The sequence below is a fragment of the Abrus precatorius genome, unplaced genomic scaffold (assembly GCF_003935025.1).
Source record: "Abrus precatorius isolate BTA unplaced genomic scaffold, Abrus_2018 Scaffold8, whole genome shotgun sequence".
Lineage (NCBI taxonomy): Eukaryota > Viridiplantae > Streptophyta > Magnoliopsida > Fabales > Fabaceae > Abrus > Abrus precatorius.
In genome coordinates this window covers 26,045,843-26,070,091 of record NW_020874428.1, presented here as the reverse complement: position 1 = coordinate 26,070,091, position 24,249 = coordinate 26,045,843, and the positions used below count along the sequence as shown (strand labels likewise).

Here is a 24,249-nt window from a genome sequence, read left to right as displayed (position 1 = left end):
TAATGGTGTATATAATATAAATTGTTCATTTATGATCAAGTAGTCATGCTTTGGTTACCATGCCACACCATAGCTTCAAAATCCAAATAACAAAAATTAAAAAAAAAAATTGTTTAATCCCTTAGTAAAATTGCTAATTTTTCAAAATTTGTCAAATTATTGTTGGCTGGCGTGCTAGTTTAGCATCTAAAGGGCCATATTTAGCTCAGCACAATATATTATTTAATTCAAACACGCTTTGCTACTTTAATTTTAGTTCATAATTACTCTTTAAGCAATCAGTTACATGAAGTTTAATTCATGATTCATCACAAAATTCAATTTAAGAGAAAATTTACATGATGTATAATACTAACCAACTGCAGGCCTCTTGTATGTGCTCCCATGTTTTCACTATAAATTCACAACGCATTTACTTATCATAACATCCATATGTACAATGTAGGCATGCACAGAATCATTGGAGCTTTTACCAAGAAATGAGCAAAATGTGCACTTATATACATATATATACCCATGCATGCTGTAACATATCAATAGAGGTAAAAAGTTGAAATTTGCAATTGAATGAATGTAGGAAGCCAGCAAATAGATACTGCATCATGTGCCCTGTTATATTCACAAATCTTCACGTACTAAGGCCAAGCCATTAGAATTTGTTCAGCAATTGGAGCATGAGGAACTTAATCATTCAAAAAGTCCATTCATATTGGGCTTGCTCTTGATACCTACAACCAAAGATAGGGCATGTGATGTGATGCTTCAACATCAGTGCATGTAACTTCAGTTTACTACAACATATACTGAAATTTAAGACTTTGATTATTTTAAAAACAAAACGTTTTAGTACTAAGTTAAAAATAGTTGGACCTAGTTTAAGTTGATATAAGGAAAACGTGGTTTTATAACTTCTAACAAAGTTAATGGAAATACTGCTATGGACTCATCAATTTAAAAATGAAGTGATCAATGCAGCAAACTAGTCTTCATAATTCACAAAGATACATTACCTAGATGCAGACACTGGCAATAAAAGTTAGCATATGCCTCATTGTTTTTAGGCAGTAAGCTTGTCATATTCAGTTCTTCTCCAAATTCTTAAATAATTCAGTTTAGGCAGTGTATCATGTTGTAGAAAGTACATACAAAAATGCAGAATATATATAATTAATATTGTGAAGAAAGTGTTTGATACACTTTTGTATTTGTGGTGTAATAAATGCTTCCTTCCAATAAAAAATTATCACTTTAATATGTTTAAAATAGGACCTAATGTTAAAATTTTCCTAAAAAATTATTATATGATTAGATGAAGCTAGGCCTGCTGTATGAAATAGTTAACAAAGGCCTCCCAAATAACGGAAGGCAGATTGGAAAACAAGATGAAAATTGTTTTTCTTTCCAGGTTATAAGTATCTTATTAACTTTTCAATAGTTCTTAAAGGGATACAAATTGACAGCAGATACATACATAATTGAGATAAGTCTCTGTCTTATTGACTGGTGTTTCCATTTTGATAAAACTCCCATCTCAAGGTCTTATATGGGAATTCAAATCACAAAATTGTGTACACATCATGAATAATTTGAATTGGGGGGATCCCTCATAAGAAGGAAGGAATACACAGACAAAATTAAACTCTAGGTAGTTAGAGAATGTTTATCGTTTATTTTACTTAACCAGAGTCAGTGAGAATGAAATTATCTAATAAATTTGGTTATGCTAGATTCTAAACCTAAGCTTGGTGGCTTTGGCAAAATAAATAGCAGAATGCCTAAACATCAAGTATTAAAGAAACTTTCCAAAATGATATTTAACAATTTAAATACTTCAATTCAAATAGTACAATTATGAAGGTAGTACATAATAAAGGAACCTGATTCTTTGAACTTGTTGCACTAGTGACTAGCCCATGACCAGGGTTGATTGGACAAGATGCTTCATGGGCGTGGCTGATGAAAGTAATTGTTCTTGGTTGTTCTGGTATACTATCCATGACTGGAGGTGGCAATTCTCTAATTATCCACAAAAAATAAGCTGATGGAAAAGAAGAACCTATAAAATTTAACAAAAAAGGTCATTTCATTTCCAATTGCCATAATTAGTAATCAAAAGCTCAAATGAACAATTAGCACAACGAAGGAAGTCTATGAAACCTGAAGGAGTGCAGCTTATTATTCATTATTCTTAAGGTATATTAGTAAAGATGTAGTAAAATATCAAGAAGATAAAATAAGGAAACATAGCAATCACCTAAACTAGAATAGCGGGTTCAGTTTAGAGATTTTATGGGCTGGTAATCTACAGATAATTTATATGAATTTACAGCTATTTTCTTGTAGCTAGAAAACAAAATAAACTGAAGATTTGAAAAAAGGACACGAGAGAGTCCCTACTTTTCCTTTTTCTTGATAGTAGAATTTAGTAGAAGAGAAGGCTGTAAGAACAAGGGGAAAGACAATGAAAGGCAAAGTATGAAGCGGACTCAATAATGTTTCTATATAATTTAATAGAATGTTTCTATACTAATTCAGAAATGTTGTGAGATAGAATGATTACCAACAAAATAGTACAAGATCAAGAAAACAAAAGCTTTAACTCCGTATATGATCTTCAAATGCCATTGATAGAGAAGCTGTCAAAAGAGACAAGTTAAAACAGCACAGGTACAGAAACTTCTTATCAGTGAAACTAGAAAAAAAAAATAAAGATTAAGGCCAACTACTTACAGGAATCTCTGTGTCCAGCACTACAAATGCACTTGATGAAAAACATACAACAGAAATAATTGCTAAACTGACAACCTGCGCATATAACAAATTTATCATTACAACAGTCTATACAAAAAGAGCTACGCCTACATTTAACCTATGAATCATCGACAGCTCTTCTATTTGAAGTGTAGCAGGACACGTTTTCACATTGACCCTCACCAACACCTATTCAACGTGTTGGACACTCTTTATTAAGTGTATAATTAAAAAAATATTTTATTGTTGGCACGGACACTTGACTTGATACTTTCCTTATGAATGGATACACACTTATTTTAAAAAATATTTTTTTTCTCTTTTAGAAAAGTCAAATTGAAATACAATATAAAATATTAAAAAATAATGCCTCTCACTTTTTGGGTGAGGCTTATTATCATAGAAAAAATCTAAAACACAGTAAGTTGGTTTGAGAAGGTGAATATAACTTTCTTAAAGATATAATTTCATCTTCTTGTTTAGGGATATTTTGTAACGAGACCAAGTGCTTACATTGTAGAATAATGTCTCTTAATATTCTTTTCTAAGGCTCGCACTATCACAAGAAAAGCTTGAACATACAAGAACATACAAATGCTGATTAGCAAATTAGATCTTTTATTTGCTACTTATATTTCATTCATTTGAGTTTTTCTTATATATATATATATTGGACACTAACCATGTCAGAATCTATGCTTAATAGCATTTAAGCAATTATGATATTAATCGAAGGAGTGAAATATCAAATATAGATATAGAATAAGTGAAAATGAAATTAACAATCATGAGTTCTGCAGATAACCTTCCACATTTCTGATGAAGCTTTCTCAGATCTTATTTTCCTTAATCTGAAGAATAGAAGGAGACCTATGGAGGGAAAAGATTAATGGAGAAGAAGATTACTGACTCGGTGGATCATATGCTACAAGATAGTGGTAAGGGAGAGCAAGAACATTTGGTAGCTTACCATAGCAACCTAATGCTCCAGCCAATACAAGTACCATTACTGCAAGAAATGTTTCGTACACCTACAGAAGTAGCCATTACAGACAGGTAATGACTAGCAAACAAAGGCTTTGCAACACTACAGTTAATTTCACAGACAAAAGATGAACATATAATTCCTTTTCTTCATAAGCCCAGGGAATCAGCTTTGAAATTGATTTTTATGTATAAATTGAAAATAAAAAATAGAAGTAACAGGCAAAATACTGAAAATTAATCATATATTTGTCTTAAGTCATAATTAATAATATTAATACTATGTGTATGTGCAAAAAAAAGCTGTTGTATGCTTTTCTAGCAGATTGAGTTTTAGCACTACAGAAAATCAATAATGACCATCCAAATGGAATGAAATGAATGCTATGTATGAAGTTTTGAATATAAGTACTAACATTCATACCCTTGGTGATTTAACAAACACAAAATGTATTCATATCATCATATGTACATTGGAAGTGACAACCCAATACCAAGCTCTGAACTACCAAATAAAATATAACTGTTTTCCTATGTTTGCTTTTCTCTTCACCATAACTTATATGAGAATCAAGTGTCAATCATGCATGTAAAATCATAGCTGTCCTCAGAACTCAAGCCTATTCAACTGCTTCCATATATTGAAACAGTTCTGAAGTAAAGAATTTAAGCCCTAATACACCAATGCATTGTTGTGTAATGTCTAAACTCACTTTTTACTGATAAAAAGTAAAAATCAATGGAGACAAGCTCCTTAGAAGAATAGCAAAATGCAAAACATAAAGTTAGAGTTCTGCAGATGCAGAGAACCTCTAACCTAAACCAATTCCTTTCTTCTCAATGCCTGCATACCTACCTCTCTCTTTCTCCTTTTAATCATTTTCTTTAACAGAACACCTTCCCCACTCCTCTCTGCTATGGGGAGAATTCTGTTATTCCCATGGTGAATGTTCTTTCAACCACCATGCCATCCATGACATGTTAAGAATTCACAACATAGACAAACTCATGAAATAAAATTAGATATCTCCCACAAAAGAAACTAGATAATGCATGGAGAAGTTCCCATACCTTAGCAACAAGAGAAGGATTTATTGGATCTTCAATCCACATCAACATAGAGAATGACATCATGATAACAAAGATTAGAACCACAATCTGGAGGAAGAAAAGATTCAAAATCACATGACAGGAAGAATTTAATTTTTCATTTTTTTTTTGGGGGATGAAATGAATAAGTGAGTAGACATATTCATAACAAGGGAAATTCCTAGACGCATCCCCTCTACCACTATAACACATTTTTGTCGGCTACCATTGTGAAAGCCTGGGATTGAGCAGCATCTCTGGTAGTCTTTCATGGGAGTTGAACCATGTTCCCTTTTGATACCTTCCAACAAGGCCTGCTGGGACCTATTCTCAACAGTATCCTCCTCCTCCTCCTCATTTTCTTGATGGAAAAGGTCCACCCTACAAAATTATTTACCATAGAAGCATACACACTCTTTATGAATAATTACTGTTTCATTATTGAAGGAGTTTCATATGAGCATAAATTGTCTACAGCTTGAAAATCATCAATCAAATAATTTGTGCAGTACAATATTTTTGTTTAATTCATTGATATTTTGAAGAAAATCTTGGTGTTAAAAAGAATACATTAAAATGAATAAATATAACAACAACCAAACCTTATCCTATTAGGTGAGGTCAGCTACAATTAAAATGTATAAATCTAGAAGCAAAATTGTTATTGTCATCAACAATATAAAAGTTGGAATTATTGGTAAAACTATAGGAAAAATTGAAGCCTTAAGTAATCAAAACTTCTAAAATAAAGTTTACTGTGTCTGAATTAGGTTACTTATATCACAAATTTCAAATTAGTGGACCATATGGGAAAATACTAAAGAGTAGACACATCATAAAACTAATTCTAAAGCAAAGCAAAACTGATAACACATAGCTATAAATCTTTTCTTCTGATATCTTTTTGTTTTTTGAAGTTTCATGTGATTTAGCACATCCCACTAAATGCTCCAAAGTGACAATTCGTGACTGCCTAGGAATGAAGATACTGAATCTTCTTCTCCTTCCACATCATCCCTAACCCTGTCAAAAAGATCTTCTCCTTTCTGACATTTTCAAATTCTTAAAAATGAAAACAATCTAATCTCTAATCGTGAAGCATGTAAAGTTGGATTATAGTCTAGAATATAAATTTTTCCCAATAGTCTCAATCTTTTTCTTCCTTGCTTAAATTTCCAAGCCATCCCTAACCCATTTTTGACTGTACATATTTTCAAGCCATCTATCTATGAGAATACCTAAACAATACGGTGACATACCAGAATGATAGCAAGAGGAGAAATACTGCCAAAAACAGAACTTTGGAGGAGGCTGCAGCAATATTTCATCAGTAAGAATGAATGGTAGACAATCAAGTTTCAATAAAAACTTTGAAAACATAAATTTGGGCTGCACATAAATTCACCATTAAATAAAGCATACCCATAAGAATAAAACCGCAAGCACCAGACCAGCAAAGCCACCCATTACAAGTAGCTAAAACGGTAGTTGTAAAATAGATAAAGTACCCTGCAATTTGAGGTGGGGAAATAGTTATCTTTGGCTGTCAAACTTCTATACTTAATATCTCTTTTACAACACAAATATTGAATCCTGTGTCTCTAAGCTGTAGTAAGAGCTGTAGAATTGAAAATCGATAGGGGAGAAAAAATTATCTGTATATTTCTCACACTTTTTGTCAAATAATACAATGATCTATTTATAAAATAAAAAAACTTAAATTCTATTAATAGCCATAAACTACAATCAAAACCCATTATAACCATTTATCAAAAAACATAACTGCTAACTCTTGACTTTTTATTCTAACAAAAAACTGCTGAATTAAAACCAATTAAAAACCGACATTTAAGTTTATTCAACAAAACTCCCTCGTAAACTTAAATGCTTCTGCCATCCTTCATGCCAATCAATTTCTTGCAATTATCAAAAAGTACCGTCGATAGCGGTTTCATGAAAATATCTGCGACTTGATCTCGACTTGCCACGTGCACTAATTCCACATTTCCTTCCTTCACATGATCTCGAATGAAATGAAAGCGAATGTCAATGTGTTTGCTTCTCTCATGATTCACTGGATTCTTTGCCAACTCAATTGCTGATTTATTGTCAACTCGTATCACAGTCGCATCAATTTGTTGTTGCTCCAATTTGTCCAACAGATTTCTAAGCCATATTGCATGACATACACACCCAGATGCTGCCACATATTCAGCTTCACATGTTGAGAGCGTCACGATTGGTTGCTTCTTTGAAAGCCAAGTAAAAGCTGTGTTACTCATAAAGAACACATACCCTGATGTACTTTTCCGATCGTCTAAGTCTCCGCACCAATCACTATCAGAGTACCCAATTAACTTGTAATCTTCCGCTTTCGAATAGAATAACCCTAGTGATACCGTTCCTTGGATATACCTTAGAATTCGCTTCAACGCCTTCCAATGTGAATAAACTGGCTCCTCCATGAACCGACTTACAATGCCAACACTTAACGAAAGGTCTGGTCTGGTGCATGTGAGATAGCGAAGACTTCCCACCAAACTTCGATATTTGCTCGCATCAACTCTTTCTCCTCCATCGAATTTAGAGAGTTTTGCACCCGGTTCCATCGGTGTTGATACAGGATTGCAATGTGTCATCTTGTATTTTTTCAAAATCTCCTTTGCATATGTTTCCTGTGACACAAAAATTCCCGTCTCTTCTTGTCTTACCTCCAGACCAAGGAAAAACTTCATCAAGCCCAAATCTGTCATCTCGAATTCCCGTGCCATTGTGCTCTTAAACTCTTGTATCATTTTACCATTGTTCCCCATAAAAATGAGGTCATCAACATAAAGAGCAACAAATAACATATTACCTCCAATCTTCTTCACGTAAAGGGCATGTTCATAGGGACATTGTTCAAACCCGTTCTCTTTGAAGTATGTATCAATGCGAGAATTCCATGCCCGCGGTGCTTGCTTCAACCCGTAAAGTGCCTTCTTCAATTTCAGCACCTTCTTCTCTTCTCCTCTTTTCATGTACCCGGGTGGTTGTTCGATGTAGATTTCTTCTTCAAGCACTCCATTCAAGAATGCTGACTTGACATCCATTTGGAATATCGGCCAATTGAATTGAGCCGCTTGTGAAATGAGCAATCGGATTGTCTCCATTCTTGTAACAGGAGCAAATACTTCATCATAGTCAATTCCCTCCTTTTGCTTGTATCCCTTTGCAACAAGTCGCGCCTTGTACCGTTCTATCTCGCCTTGAGCATTCATTTTTCTCTTGAACACCCACTTCACACCAATGGGCTGACTTCCTTTCGGTAACTCCGTTAACTCCCATGTGTTGTTGCGGCCAATTGCTCTAATCTCCTCGTCCATGGCAGTTTGCCATTTCTTGTCTCGCACCGCCTCTTCAAAGCTTATATTCTCGGAATCTGCCAAAAGACATACAATGTGTACCTCATTTGTCGAATCATACAAATCTTGCAAACTTCGCATTCTGGGTTGTTGCGGTTCATCTTCATCACTGGTAGTTTCAGGATTTGTCAGTGTGATTGTTGGTATAGCGGTTGATGATTCTCCATCTTCATTGATAACCTCCATTGAGTTACTCCAATCCCACTCATTTGCTTCATTAACTTGTACATCACGACTCACCACAACCTGCTTGCTTATTGGGTCTAGTAGCTTGTATCCTTTTGTTTTGTTGTCATACCCAATAAAAACATACCTTTTGCTTTTATCTTCAAGCTTCGTTCTTTGCTGATTCGGCACGTGTGCATAGGCCACACTACCAAATACTTTGAGATGAGAAACCGTTGGTTTTTGTCCACTCCATGCCTCTTGTGGTGTTTGATCATCTAGCTTCGCATATGGACACCGATTTTGCACATAGATAGCGCATTGCACGGCTTCTGCCCAAAATTCTTTCGGCATCTTCTTGCTTTTAAGCATTGACCGAACCATATCAAGAACAGTCCGGTTCTTCCTCTCGGCCACACCGTTTTGTTGGGGAGAGTATGGTGCGGTTAGAAATCGCCTTATGCCTTGCACCTCACAATACTCCATGAAAGCTGTTGAAGTATACTCGCCACCTCTATCAGATCGTACCGATTTGATGTGTCTACCGATTGCTTTTTCCACCACCACTTTAAACTTTTTGAACACCTCGAATGCCTCGGATTTTTCTTTCAGAAAATAAACCCAAGTTTTTCGTGAGAAATCATCAATAAAAGAAATAAAATATCTCTTACCGCTAAAAGATTCAGGAGTGATTGGTCCACATATGTCGGTATGAATCAATTCGAGAGGTTCCTTAGCACGATATTCTGCCTTCTTTTGAAATAAAGTTCTCGCATGCTTGCTGAGCACACATTCTTCACAAAATTTGTTCTCATAGTCCATGTCCGGTAGCCCGTGCACCATGTTCTTCTTTGCCAACTTGTTTAGACCACCATGATGTAGGTGACCAAAACGGAGATGCCACAGCAAAGCCTTGTCTTCTACGTTGACTCGCAGACATTTTTCTCGAACGCTTGTCAAATTCAGCTTAAACATGCGATTTCTCCCCATTTCAACTCGAGCAACCAAATGCCCGTGTTTATCTTTCAAGTGTAATAGCCGGTATTTCATAAATACCGAATAACCTTTCTCCATGAGTTGTCCCATACTCAAAATGTTGCTCTTGAGATCTGGTACGTAATATACATCTTAGATTAACCCAACCAAGCCATCCTTTTGTAAATAACAAACCGTACCTTGGCCTTTGACTTCAACCTTCGACGCATCTCCAAATGACACATGTCCAGTTTCAACCTTTTGTATCTCTTTGAATAAGTGCTTGTGCCCGCACATATGATTGCTTGCGCCCGTGTCAAGGTACCACACCGTGTTGTTATTGGTGTTGACTTCGTTATGTGCCATCAAGAGAAAACCTTCTTTTGCTTCCACATCTTCCGTGACTAAATTCGTTGTCTCTTCCACCTTTTTCTCGACCCGACATTCTTTCGCAAAATGCCCCACCTTTCCACAATTATAACACTTATCGGAGTTGCAGTCCTTCGCATAGTGACCATATTTGCCACACTTGTAGCACTCGATGTTGGAATAATTGGATCGACCGCCTCTCCAACGACCACGTCCTCTTCCACGCCAATTTTGCTGGTTTGAATGTTCTTTCTCCTCATAATATTCTTCTTGACCGCGACCTCTACCACCGCGACCATTTCCTCGACTTCCACGACCACGTCCTCTACCTCGAATGTTTTGAGAATAGAGTGCCTTCTCGTCTTTGATTGACGCCTTGGTTTGAAGTGCTTGTTCAAGTATCTCCTCCTTCTTCTTCTTCTTACGTTGTTCGTGTGCCTCGAGAGAACCAGCGAGCTCGTCGATCGTGAGCATTGATAGGTCTTTTGACTCTTCTATAGCACATACGACATTCTCAAAATTGTCAGTTAACGACCTCAAAATCTTCTCCACAACTCGTGCATCAGTTAAAACTTCTCCGTTTCGGTTGAGTTGGTTCACCACAGTTTGAACACGCGTGATGTAGTCAGAGACCCCTTCTGACTCTTTCATCTTCATGCTTTCCAACTCACCACGAAGAGTTTGAAGGCGGACTTGTTTAACCCGGTCAGCTCCTTTGTACACATTCACCAAAATGTCCCACGCTTCTTTTGAAGTTGTTGCATTCGCAATCTTCTCAATGCCCGACTCGTCAACAGCTCGAAACAACAAGTACAAAGCTGCCTTATCTTTCGATCGCGTCTCTTTCAACGCCTTGTGTTGAGCTGCCGAATATCCCGTGGTAGTTTCCGGTTCTTTGAAACCTTCTTCTACCACCTCCCAACCATCTTGAGACCCAAGAAGAGCTTTCATTTGAATGCTCCAATTCTCATAGTTCACCTTCGTTAGTCGAGGCAGTGGCACATTATTGGTCACACTCGCCATAGGCTCTTGATACCAAATTGTAGAATTGAAAATCGATAGGGGAGAAAAAATTGTCTGTATATTTCTCACACTTTTTGTCAAATAATACAATGATCTATTTATAAAATAAAAAAACTTAAATTCTATTAATAGCCATAAACTACAATCAAAACCCATTATAACCATTTATCAAAAAACATAACTGCTAACTCTTGACTTTTTATTCTAACAAAAAACTGCTGAATTAAAACCAATTAAAAACCGACATTTAAGTTTATTCAACAAGAGCCACCCCGCTATTGGATATTACAGTTAGAGTCGATGGCTTCCAGTGGCTAAGTTGGTTTGAACAACTAAGTATCCAAATTGAAAGCAGAACAAGGAAATTATTACATATAACAACCTTTTTAATGAGATTATTTTTATTACCGGTAGAATGGATATCTTGACTTTTCATTCTAATAAATAAGAGGAAACTGTCGGCCTCAAACTTGGCCTCAGATGCAAATCATTCCCCTATAGTTGGTAACAAGATCAATGTCATTAAAAATGATATTGCATCTATGACAAGAGTTTGGTAGATGTAATACACATTTATAATTCTAACTTTAAAATGATCCAATTTTGTCAATAAAAATTGTCCAAATTAAGTTCAATGTTCAATTCTCAGCAAATTTGATACAGGGGAAATTGTTCATGGAATCAAGCAGTGAATCTCAACCATACCTAAGTTGGAAGTGCCAACCATGAGATGAAGTACCTGAAAAATAGCAGCCAATACTGTTAAAGGACCCATTTTACGGATGAAAGGAACTTTATTAGGAAACAAAAGATATATTATGAAAAAAGAGGAGATCAAGGCACAAAAAATAACAAATGAAATTCAAACAAAGACATGAAATTATAAACCTTTCCAATCCCTTTATATAAGAGTTGGGCTAACTCCCTTATAGCAGTCATAGTCCAAGCACAAGAAAGAAGCAACAAAAACCATGTAGTCCATAATCAAATGTAAGGCTAAGTCTAATTCTTGAAGCATTTTTCAAACATCAGGGACAATAAACAGAATTTGAAAAAATCTGATGAGATGCCACTAACTTTTTGGCGTGTCCAATCATTTTGCTGACTTCGCACATGAATCCTGAGGACCTGCCATGTGATTGTGCTAAAACATGTCAAACAGTTCATAAATTATTCTTGAATTCTATTTAACCTGGCTTGAGAGTGAAAGTACAACTGCATCAGTTAGGACATGAACCTTTATTCAAAATGAATACTTGAAGCAGAATTGAGCAAAGAATTTTACAATAAACTTATTTATACATATAAAGCCATAAACAAATACTTCAACAAGTGATAAAGGCAATGTCATAGAAAGGTGACACAAAAAGGAAGATCCAAACCTGAGCAAATGCAATGATTGCAAGAAGAGCATCGATGCAAGCCAGAGCCACATTGAGGATCATTAAGTCCACAGTGAAGCAATTCCGATGGTTGGTCATAGATCACAACGACCCTCTTCACCTCGCCTTGCCAAAAAGCAAAGGGTGAAGAAACTCAGAAAATTAGTATGAAAAATAACAACCGAGAGAGAAACAGAGAGAGAGACAGGTTTATTAGTTCGTAGAAGACTATGCAGTTCAGTTCAGTTGTGTGTCTCTCAACTGTTGGTCAGACAACACTTGGTTTTGTTATCTGAGAAACAGACTTGGACTGTTTGTTCGTGCCAACTTGCACTAACATAAATAACAATGTTAACAATTAACATTTTCGATTTTAAGTAATTACAAGTAATAAATATTTTTTAAATTGAGATTTATTGTTTTTAAATGCTTAAAATTAGTTTTAAGTATGGATGTTAATAAAATTGAATTATAATTAATATTAATATACATTTATAGTATAGGTTGTGTGATTGTTTATATAATTGGAGAAAAATTCTGCTCTGACAAATTAAACGTTATTATTATTATTATTATTTTCACAAAGCACTTTATAGATAAAACATTGAGATTAATCCTGTGTTAAGTTAAAATTGTAATTAAGTAAAACTCTTTTTAAATCAGCATATCAAATAATTTATTTCAATAAATGAGTTTCTTAATTTATAAAAAAAATAAATAAACAAATAGAATCAAAAGTCGCTAAACTGAGATCTTAAAAAGATTTTGTTTATTATTTTTTTCCTTAAAAAGATCAAAAGTTAACACATAAAATATATGTATTTAAAATAACTTATTAAAAAATTCATTTCTCTTTGAACTTTTTAAAAGAATTTTAAACAAATTATCATTTTTTCCTTTTTGATCTATTTCAGACAGGTGCTAAAGTTCTTATTTAAAATTTACTTGCAATAAGTTTGGGGTTTTAAATTGCATTTATTAGAGAAAGGGGCGTGTAATTAATCCTGGTAAACTTAAGAATGATCATCGTCTTGTTTTAAGTTTTAAAATAAAATTAATAGTTGGTGTATTCATAAATATGATTAGAATATAAAAATATAAATAATTAATTTAATAAATTAATTAATATTTTTATTAATAATAAAATATAAAAATACACACATTCAATTTTTTTTAAAAAAAGCAAGAATAAAAATTATTAATTAAAACATATACATAATAACTTTTTTAACATAAAGAATATTCTAACTTCTAATATTTTATGAGAATAATATATATATATATATATATATATATATATATGAATCTTCTTACATCATTGTAAGTCTAAGAACTCTTACGTCTAATCTGAATCTTTTATTTAATTTACATCTAATTACTAGTGAAGTAATAAATTATAATCCGTTAGATATAAATTAATGAAAGATTCAAATTTGGTTTGAAAATTTTTAGACTTACAAAAGATCATGTTCACACACATATATATTCTTATTTAAAATTAAAATGTAAATAAAATATAAAAATTAACTCGAGACCACAATTAAATTAACATTACTCTTGTCAGTTAATATTGATGATAATAAATCAATTATATTTTAAAAAAAATTAAATTTATAATAGATACAAAAAATTAATTTTTATTAGAAGTAAAATAATTAGATAAAATAAGAAAGTGAAGATTATTAATTATTAATTTAAAGTTAATTATTTTTATAAAATATTTACATTTAAATAAATAATAAATGAATTTTACATTTTTATTTTATATGGTTTTTTTTAAATGAGTTAAATTATTAAAAATTGTTTTTAAATTATTATTTTTAATTATAAAGATTAAAATTGGTATTAGAGTTAGATTGGATTAGAGTCGCGTCATTGAAAAAATATTTAGTATATGTTTGAACTCATAGTCATGAATTTACATTTATTTTAGTATTAGTAATTAAAATTTTTATGTCAATTTCACATTTACATTATTTTTAATATATTTTTAAACATGTATTGAAACATGATAATCTGTTAAATCACATCAATTTATCCTTTTTTTTCTTATTTTTGTTTTTGAAAAAGTAAATAAAATTATTTTGTGAAAATTTAACATGAATGTCCGAAGAGGTAAAAGATCCATATATTTTAAAATTAACAAATTTTTAGTAGACCAGTTACCAGAAAATTATTTTAGTATAACATATAATTTCAATTTTAAACCTTTAAAAATATAATTGTATTAGATGTTAATTGATTTTGAAATCATATCTAATTGTAACCTATCTCCATAGCCATGGTAATGTGATAATGGGGTGTTACACAAAAACAGACATAAAAACTAGGAATCTAAATGGAACTTTGATTAGAATATGAAAAGAAGCCATCAAAGTAGTGAGAGCCATAACTCCTCTGGACCCATTATCACTCAGAAGAGTGGACCACTTGGATCTTCCATTCCTTGTACTGTGTCATTTCATTAGTGCTGTGAATACAACAAAATCTACATGTAATCATTTTTTTATTAAAAAAAATTAGATGTTATAATTTTTAATAAAAATTATTTTTTTTAAAGTTTTTATCGTGTATTTTTAGATATACAATAAAAAAATCATTTCATTTTATACACACTTGTAAATGGAGTTTAAGAAGATATGCAAACCATCTAATTGTAAATTAGGAATGAGAAGGAAGTGTTTTTTATTTTATTTATTCTATAAAAATATTATATTTTTGGTATTTTTTGCATAAATATTTATAAATATAAAGTGTAGTTATATACCAACTAATAAACATGAATGATTTTAACTCTCTGTAACTTTTTGGTACCATTAATTCATAATGCTAAAGAGCATTGTTCTCTTTATATTTGTGATAACCTCATATCTATGGATTTGTATAATTGTATTCATAAATATAATTTATTAGGTTTTTTTTCTCTCGTCTAGATATAAATAATCTAGAAAGAGTGAGTGAGCCAAAAAAGTGCTAAGACCTGAATTTTTCTGTTAAAAAATAAAAATAGTTTCTAAATTTCATTAAATTTAAATTTATAAGATTTCTTTCTTATTTATTAATACGGCGTGTCAACATTTTTAAATCAAATCAAAATTAAAACTGATTGAAATTACACTAATTTTAAGTTAATATTAAAATTGATTATACTTATTTAAAAAATAAAGTCACGGAGTATAATAAAAATGAGATTAACTCTTATATACTCCTATTTAAAAATGAGAATTCAAATTTAGTATATAAAAGTATATTAAAATTTCATCTCTTAAGCTTCTTCTTTTCTAATGAAAGGGTCATGATTTATTTGTTTTCAAAATTAATTATATCAACTTTCTTTAAATTCTAACAAGAAAAGCATTTTGCAACAAAAGAAACCACAATCTGGCCACATTTTTACAAGGTAACAAATAATTACATCCAATTTTGATTTTGTACTTTGGAAAGGTAAATGTATTACTTTTTTTGTTACAAGCTAAATGTATTATTGTTTTAAAAAAGGAGAGAAAGCAAAAGAAAACTATACTTACACTATAACTATATTGTAGCACTTTAGATTCCTCCACATTTTGAGAGTTGCTTCATAGTATTAGCAATCTTTTCCTCTGTTATGTCACTAATGTATGCAACAAGAGGACTCTCATTTGGGACAATATCATCTCTTTGGTAGCTTCCTGGACCTCTAAATAATTCTTCTGAACCTTTAGACACCACTCCTTTCATGATTATGGTCTTGTGAGTTCCAGAAATCATTTCCTCATAATCAGTGTCCCCAGCTTCTCCAAGGATGACATACATGTTTGTAACATTCAATCTCCAACGTACAAAGAGATACCTAATACAACCAAATAATAAACATTCAATTACTTCATATTACAAAGTGATTGCAACTATGCAACATTGCATGCTCCAAGATGAGTATAATTAAGTATAACCCACTCATTGAAGGCACTATGAGCTTCCCAAGTGTGTATTCATATATACTACATATATGATATAACTTTTTACTTTATAGACTATTATAAAGTGTGAACTATTTTATTACCTGAGTGCCTGGGCTCTAGATGCAAGAAGTGGAATCACATGCATTCTAGATAACCTCCTGCAGTACATAGGATGACAACGTAATCCTCGCATCCTAAGCTTTTGCCTCAAGTCATCAACTTTCTTTGCCTGAAATAGATAAATAATGGGATTATTTCAGGGTGCATTTAGAAGAACTTATAGAGTTTATGCAAATATCTTATGAATCTTGTTAGCTATTTTCAGCTTATTTCAAAAGTTTTTTTTATGTAACTTATTAAAATAAATTGTTTCAATCAATAAGATTCATTGTCAAATTTATAGTATAAACTCCTTGTGAAATAATAATTTATTGAATAAAAATTTAATGAAGTTGTTATCCCACACCCTCAATCAATTTGTAACTGATTTACATACTGCCATTATGTAATTAGAATAATAAATTTCATGTACCTTACTAAGATCCTTTATTTTGTATGAAATGCAATGGGCATTGCTTGACTTCACATCTTCCTCAATGGGGCTAGAAACTTTTTTAGAAATTTCGTCACCCTCAGAACCATTCATAAGTTTCCAAATGGTTTTCTTCAAACCTTCACATCCCCAACGATAGTCAATATGCACCTCATAATCTGGATCAGGCAAAAGCTTTCCTTCTTCTGCATTAATACCAGGGTAGTAAACTTCACTCCCACTACTACAAATTAAAGCATCAAACTCATTTACTGGAACATTTCCTGAGGTAAGAAACTCTACTGTTTCTAGCATTGGCATAGCAGTTGATAGTGCAAATCCTGTAACTCTAGCAGTATGAGGCTCTAGTTGAACAGATTTAATTACCCTTTGCAGTATCTCTATCATTTTCTTCTCAGGAATTCCATTATTGTCATATAAATCAATTGCTATGACAATCAGCCTACGTCTTCTCCTCAATAAAGGATATTTGCTAGTTACATTGTCATGCAACACATTCTCACCGCCATCATTTGAACCAGAATCTTGCTTCCTAATCTTATTTACACCATCTTGATTTGGACTAGAATCTGACTTCTTTATCTTGCTTAGGACCCTTTTTACTTGGTCTTGTATCTCAAGACCACCACTTGCTGCAGCTAAATCACCATCAATTGAGAGTCTAAGGGACATGTCTTGCACATCCTTAAGTGAATCATTCAAAGACTCTTCAACAACATTATCATCCTCTGGAGTGTTAGTTTGCCATTGTGGATGCCTCATTCTACAAGCAGCCACTCTAGTCAAATAAGTACGACAGTGTTCAGGCCATGAAAAAAGGTGTATGTTCTTCCAACCATTTTTCCTACACTCATGCCATAGATTTTTCTCTGACAACAACTTCAGCAATGCATTGGCAATTGCTTGCTGATCATGAGGGTCCACAAGCAAACCATTGTTGAGGGCCTAACATGACAATGAGACATAGTAAGAGGCTACAAGGTAATGCATTGTTGATCTTGTTTGACTTCCAAAATAAATAAAATGTGGAAATACAATATTTAAATGGCCATATTCTATTGCATTTAAATGTAAATTTTATTTTAATTTCTAATGCCTTGATGCATTCTGACAAAATAATTCATGCCACAACATATAAGACATGAAGGAAATTTTCAATTACCCTATGAATGTCCACAGGCCCTCCATTTTTAGTAGCCACCATTGGAAGCCCATGTGCAGCTGCCTGCATGAGTTTAAACATATTTAATAAACATTAAGATGAAACTATTATCATCAAAGTGGGTAGTTATTTTTGACCTACCTCAATTAAAGTAAGACCAAATGGTTCCACTAAAGCTGGATTTATGAAAACTCCCTGAAAGAAATTTCAAAACTAGTTGGTTGGCAATCATCTTTAAAACATGAGAAGTTAGTTTGATGCATTAAAATTTTCAATATACCTTTGTTTTTGCAGCAAACCTATATATCTCTGGAACATCAGATTGCCTGTGATGTTTTGGGTATGCCACTTGCCCATATAGGTCATACTTATCGATCAATTTCAACACTGTTGTGAGCACACTAGCATTCCCAGTTGACATTTCATCTATGTCATCCCTGTTTCCCATTATAAGCGTCTGATTGACAACATATTATTAATCCTTTTACAAGTTCTCAATCATAGTGTCCATCAAGAGAACAATTGAATTATGTCAACTTACAAGATTAGCTAGTTTTCTTAAGGGAGGACATTCTCCAAAAGCTTTTAATAGAGTGGTTATGTTCTTTTTTGGATCTGGCCTTGACAAGGCCAAGATCATAGGCTTATGAGGATTTGTGAAGAAACGCATCACCTACACAAAGCCATTAGTTGCAGGTCAATAACAATGAATAAAATGTAACACCAAATATGCAGACATATTAGTTACTCACTTCTGACCATATTGGAGGTAAATCTTTTGGTGAAGACCCATCAGCACCATTAGTAATCTGTGAGAGCTCCCCATCAACTTCAGGGCCATCTTCTTGTACCACAACATTGCTAAAGTCCATACCAGGAGGGATAACCTACGTAAGTTTGAACAAATAGTACTTTATAAGACATTCAACAAAAATTGTGAATTAAGTGATGTTAAGGTACATAAGAAAACATCAAATATAGTAACTGATATACATATAACCATCCACTAAAAAAAATTGGTAATTAAAGTTGTTTTCTTTTCTTTAAGAAATAAAAATATTATGACATTCAACTTTGAGTGTAACACTAATTCTATTCTTACCGCCATTCTTGGCATGTATCTACCATGACAATTGACACCACGTCTTACACGAGCACGCAAAACTTTCTCAAGCTTGACATCAAACCCATCATAAAGTCCCCATTGCTCTTCAATTTCTTGTTTTGTACTAGTGATAACAAGTTCAGCAGCATCTAGGGAAAGTTCTTCTGCTTCAATTCTCCTCATGATCTTGTATGTTGAATTGATATCCTCTTTTGATTGACGCCCTTGCTTAAGAAGTTGTTCTAGCTTGTTTCTTCCAAGTGAATGACCTGTGAGTACCATCGGAACATTCAAAGCACCTGAAAGAAGTGCAGCACTATCTCCAGCATCAGCATAATGTCCGTGAATTACATAAGGCCAAACAGGTTGACCCCCACCAACTTGTTCTCCCAATACTTTTGACATATTGAGAATGTGAGCTAATGCTCCATCTACAAATTCTTGAACATATGGCCAAAGAAGTTCTTTTGGGAGATATTTATCACGTGGACCAAAGGGTATTCTTATGATGTATGCACCACTACTTTCTCCAATGTTATCATCATCATCTGGCTCTGCGGTTAGCATTTCTGTTGGCTCTCCATAGCTCCAATCAATTTCTTGAGATGAGATTTGGCGTGTGAAGAGATCTACTCTATACACTCCGGGCATATTTGCCAATGCACGAGCAAGTTCTACCACATATTTAATCTGAAAATAGTAAAATACATTGATTAAATCATTAAGCCCCAATCAAATGAGAAGGAAAGCAGCACAAATATAGCTTATTTATGTAAGAATGCCAAATACTTGTCCACCAGTATCAGAATCTCGACCAAGTTCCATGTTTTCTCCTCGAACCAAGCCATGCAAGCTGCAAAAGGGCAAATCCACATCAAACATTACATTGACATATGATTGTATAGTTTCACTACAGGAGTAATGACAAAATGAGACTATGGTTAAACAACAAAAATGGTTAAAATTTCTTAGAAAACTTGTGGGCTTTTATAGCACAAGCTTGACAATTTCTTTCATATTAATCCTCTCTCCTCAGTATACAATCGATATTCCACGAGACAAGGCTGCTTCTTAAAAAGATTGGCTAAACACATTTCTTAGCAGAGATGTCAATTCAAAATGATTTTCAGATGCTATGGTTATGATTGTGAACAATACAATATACCTCAAGAGGACAATGTAAAGCTTCTTCTCCTTTTTGTCATCAGACCATACTTCCAAGTTGGAAATCTGCCTAAGGAAATTTTTCTTTGCTGTCTCATCAATTTGTATCATCTCTCCAATACCATCCCCTTTTTCCCCTTCTGACAATTCCTCAGACATGTCCTCCGTTACATCTCTGCGTCCTTGTTCTCTCTCCCATCTTCTGTTTGCTAATCTCTGCAGTTCCTCCCCTTCCAACTACATAGAAACACAGTAGCATACTAGTGTTACATTCACCTTGGTACTAGAGATTCTATTCCGTTTGTAGGAAAAAAAAAAGATTAACGCTAATATTCAACAAAATCAAACAATTAAACAAACATTGCAAAGTATATAGAAACATATATATACCCTCAGACCTCAATCACAAAAGCAGAAATAATTTTCCTAGGCATGCATGCATGTAAGATGTATATGATCGATTTAAACATGTAAAAGAAAAACCTGCTTCTTCTTTCGGGCAAGATGCCAAATGCGCCAGCACATGTTCTCTAACCTTGAACTACGTTCCCTAGTGTTACGAGTGGCAACCACCTTGATCCATGTGCGGTGTAGATCAGATTCATCAACACTAGTCACCACCTCTTCCACAAAGTACTTGGTGGGATTAAAATGTCCACTTTCTCTCGGAGCCACCTTCTTTTGCTCATCAACAGTGGCAGCTCCAGTGGATAGTATAGCCTCAAGGTACCCATTAATCCATTCATTTCCAGCCATAAGGATACAAATAGGTTCTTTGGTTTGTATGTAACACTATCTTAGTTCATGAATTTTACGCGGGAAATCATGAACATTAATCTTGTCCACGTGCTTATGTAATATAGGGAAGTGAAAGAAAATTTAATGAAAAGATGTTTCTTTGCAGAAGTAGGTAACTGTATGAATTATGGTATTAAAGGTGCAAAGATCTAGGTTGTGTTGGAAGGAAGAGTTGAGTAATGAGACATGTTAAAAGGGTGGAAGATAGAAGGAGAAGAAGAGAGAGAGAGAGAGAACCACATGATAGGGAATGGTGAGCCGCATATTCTTCATTCTTTGTTCATATTTGTTTGTTGTGTACGTTGTCTCTTGTTGTTTAAATAATCAATCTACACTGTTTATTATAAATAAAGAAAAATTTACGTGGGTCTTATTGATTGAAAAATAACATTCACAAATTTTTTAAGTTGAATAAATTTTAAGGTTTAACTGTGAGGAAAGAATCAAGAACTGTTCACCATTTTCAATTTTTTTGCGCTTCCCAATGCAACCTTCTTGTTGCCATCCCTTGTGCTTCCCATAAACCTGCATCTTTCTTTGAATCTTTGCCTTCATTGTGCTTCTCAATTTTTAAAATGTTTCCTTTGAAATATAACTGATTTTATCTTCTTTTTTTTCAATTTTTGAAATTTTAAATCTTTGCCTTAAGTTACCATTGATCATGCAGGCTCATGTTAATTAATTAATTCACTTTGAAGAGCGATGACAGGTCACTTGCACCAATAGTTTTATCATCTATATATATGTTATCAAGTTATTTAGTAAAATTAACATCTTATGTGTTCACAAACTTACGTAACACATTAAAATACTTCACATTCAAAGTGGATTAAATTGAATTCATACTTCATTTAAAAACTTGTTACTGTTGTAAGGCATTCAATACCAAGTTTATGCCGAACCAAATGGTTAAAAAATAAGGGGTCGCCCACATGTGTTTGATGCGAAAGTTTGTGGCAAGTGAGCCATCATCTCACCAAGTGGTAGCCACCATCAACCAAACTTTATCTCTTATTACATATTTGGCTTCATTGTTTTTAAGCCCTTTAGACATAAGTGCCTTTCAGAAATAGAAATAGTCATTGGTTGCACCAAATTTTAGTTTCAAGTGATTTCATGGACACGTGCTCTCCTCAGCAATGAGATAAGGAACGTAGCCTTTTGAGTGAGAGTTGGCAAAAGCAGACAAACAATTGTTTGTGTCACTTTGTGACAATCATCTGTTTGTTTGGTATAGATTGATTATCTGAATCCGATCATATTAATAGAATTCAAAAGAGAAATGTTGCATTGTGTTATAATTTCTTCTTTGTTATATCTAATAAAATGTACGGTTTTGCTTAGGAGTTACTTCAAGCTAAGTAATTAATGAATAATTTTTTTTATTGAAAATAGTGACATAAATTCATTTATAATAGTTAAATGCTATAATTTTTATTTTTATTTTTTTAACCAGTATCTTGGACAAAATTTAACCACATGACATCTGTGAGATGTGAATTTTTTATTATTATTATTTAAACGCTCTATGGGCTAAATATTGAAAATATTAAAATAATTGATATTGCCCATTTTCTCTATTTTTTTATTTTTTTATTCATAGTGTCTGTATATATTTTCTTCTTTTCTTCCACAGTGTCTTTTGTCGTCTTCTTCTTCTTCTGTCTGATTTTTGTCAACTTTCAACGGTATTGGTATATTCTACAAAGTCAGCCCATATGGTACGCATAAAAACTATACAGCCCATAGCAGGGAGCCTTTATTCCCTAAGCCCATTACTCTGAATGAAGTCCACATTTATTGCTAAATGAAATACCCCTTGACAAAAAAAGAAAAAAGAAAAAAGAAATGCCCAAAGATGAAAATGCTTACTTTATTTGACCAAAATGAAAAGAAAAAGAAATTGCTTACATTACTAATTTTTAATGATTTTGAACAAAAAATAAATAAATCTCAAATTTAAGATTTTAATTTTGATATAATATGAGCATTTGAACTTGTTGGGTTAGAGTTCGAGGAACACATGTATGTTATTACTCGTAAGCACTACACTCTCACTCATAAGTTTCAAGTTTGAGGAATTATAGACCATATTAACAAAAGCTTTGCCAGACCCTTTTCCTACCACCATCCCTATTTGTTGAATAATCATGGAGATCACTTGACTCTTACACTATTCTTACATTTATTGAAAATTTGAAAAATAAGAAAAGAGAGGAGAAGGGAGAAAAATTGGCACAGTTAACTAAAAAAAGAACTTTTAATATAAAAATGTAAATTTATAAAAAAAAATTATAATAATAATGAAGTTGAAAATTGATTAGAATAAGATCTACAAAATTTACATCTCGATATATCGAGGAACTAATAAAAAAAAAGGTGGGTGATTTTGGTGAATTTGGAGAAGTAATTCATATTTGAAGCTGTTTTGTTGAGTTCATCCAATATTGTAAAGTAGCCTTAAATTATTTGGCTGCTTTATGAAACGGTCATTCCGTAAAAGGTTTCTATGATATTATTATATTTTATTTGCTAACAATGTTATATGTGACCGTTACGTAATTGAAATGAATAATAATATAAATATATATAAATGACATGTAAAAAATATGAATAATTGAAAATTGAGGTATGTAGTAGCAGAAAACGATGGTTTGCTAACGTTTAAGTGCAAGTGGATCATTTCATTGATCCCTTTGGGAGGGACCATAACAAAGTGAAATCAGGGAACCAATCAACTAATTAACGTCATTTTGTCTTTTCAACACACTACAATCACAAAAAATGCTCAAAATATGAGGAAATGGACATTTTTTTTATGCATGAGTAGCTTATAATTTTCATTTTTCCACCCAAGTGTGGTGAAATAAAGTAAGATAATGTATATAGATATTTCTAAAGAAAAAGACATCTTTAGATTACTTTTAGAGTTAGATATTTAATGGAAACGTTATTTCCTTTATTCTAATTCAGTCATTATCAAATAACAATAGTTATGTCAACTAGTGACTTAAAACTTAAAGGATAACTATTCAATAACAGTCTTAATGAAAAATGACATTTTTGTAATCTACTTTCCCTTTTTTCTATCTCATAAAATAGATTGAGGGATTCTTAATTAATTTCTCGCGTGAAATATTAAGTAGTGTTATATTAACACACATTCCAGGGTGTAATATTATAAATATTATTAACATTGCTTTTTAATAAAAAAAATTCAAATTTCATTTCAATTATATATTCGAAATTTTAATATTAATATACTAATATTTAATATTAATTGTTATTATATAAATTATCAAAACAAAATTTTAATTTTAATTAAATTACATCCTCAAAGAAATCTGCAATTGAATTTTGCTTTTTTATTTTTGTTATATTCAA

The 24,249-nt window shown here is 32.7% G+C and overlaps 2 protein-coding genes across 7 annotated transcripts; both read right to left on the bottom strand.

Annotated features, from left to right (window-relative positions):
* Nucleotides 1-2,083: 2,083 nt before the first annotated feature.
* On the bottom strand, nt 2,084-12,356 carry LOC113874551. Its single transcript, XM_027512771.1, has 12 exons — nt 12,143-12,356; nt 11,838-11,888; nt 11,466-11,499; nt 6,247-6,333; nt 6,084-6,135; nt 4,995-5,205; nt 4,807-4,893; nt 3,722-3,782; nt 3,557-3,621; nt 2,731-2,805; nt 2,561-2,636; nt 2,084-2,157 (listed from the first exon to the last, which is right to left on the bottom strand). The coding sequence occupies exons 1-12, from the start codon at nt 12,239-12,241 to the stop codon at nt 2,084-2,086; spliced, it is 972 nt and encodes a 323-aa protein (XP_027368572.1). The 5' UTR covers nt 12,242-12,356.
* A 3,131-nt stretch (nt 12,357-15,487) lies between these two features.
* LOC113846990 (probable sucrose-phosphate synthase 2) lies at nt 15,488-21,404 on the bottom strand. 6 transcript variants are annotated; one of them, XM_027475798.1, is made up of 13 exons: nt 20,551-21,148; nt 20,069-20,304; nt 19,693-19,756; nt 18,901-19,593; nt 18,551-18,685; nt 18,340-18,471; nt 18,079-18,255; nt 17,940-17,993; nt 17,799-17,861; nt 17,183-17,581; nt 16,616-17,134; nt 16,185-16,312; nt 15,505-15,974 (listed from the first exon to the last, which is right to left on the bottom strand). In XM_027475798.1, exons 1-13 carry the CDS (start codon nt 20,821-20,823, stop codon nt 15,692-15,694), a joined length of 3,156 nt encoding a protein of 1,051 aa, XP_027331599.1. In that variant the 5' UTR covers nt 20,824-21,148; the 3' UTR covers nt 15,505-15,691. The 6 variants fall into 6 exon arrangements, 4 of the variants coding, with proteins under 4 accessions (XP_027331600.1, XP_027331599.1, XP_027331601.1 ...); XR_003501742.1 differs by having other exon boundaries at nt 15,507-15,974; nt 16,616-16,821; nt 17,003-17,581; nt 20,551-21,157; XR_003501743.1 differs by having other exon boundaries at nt 15,508-15,974; nt 16,616-16,859; nt 17,003-17,581; nt 20,551-21,183.
* Between the last annotated feature and the right edge of the window lie 2,845 nt (nt 21,405-24,249).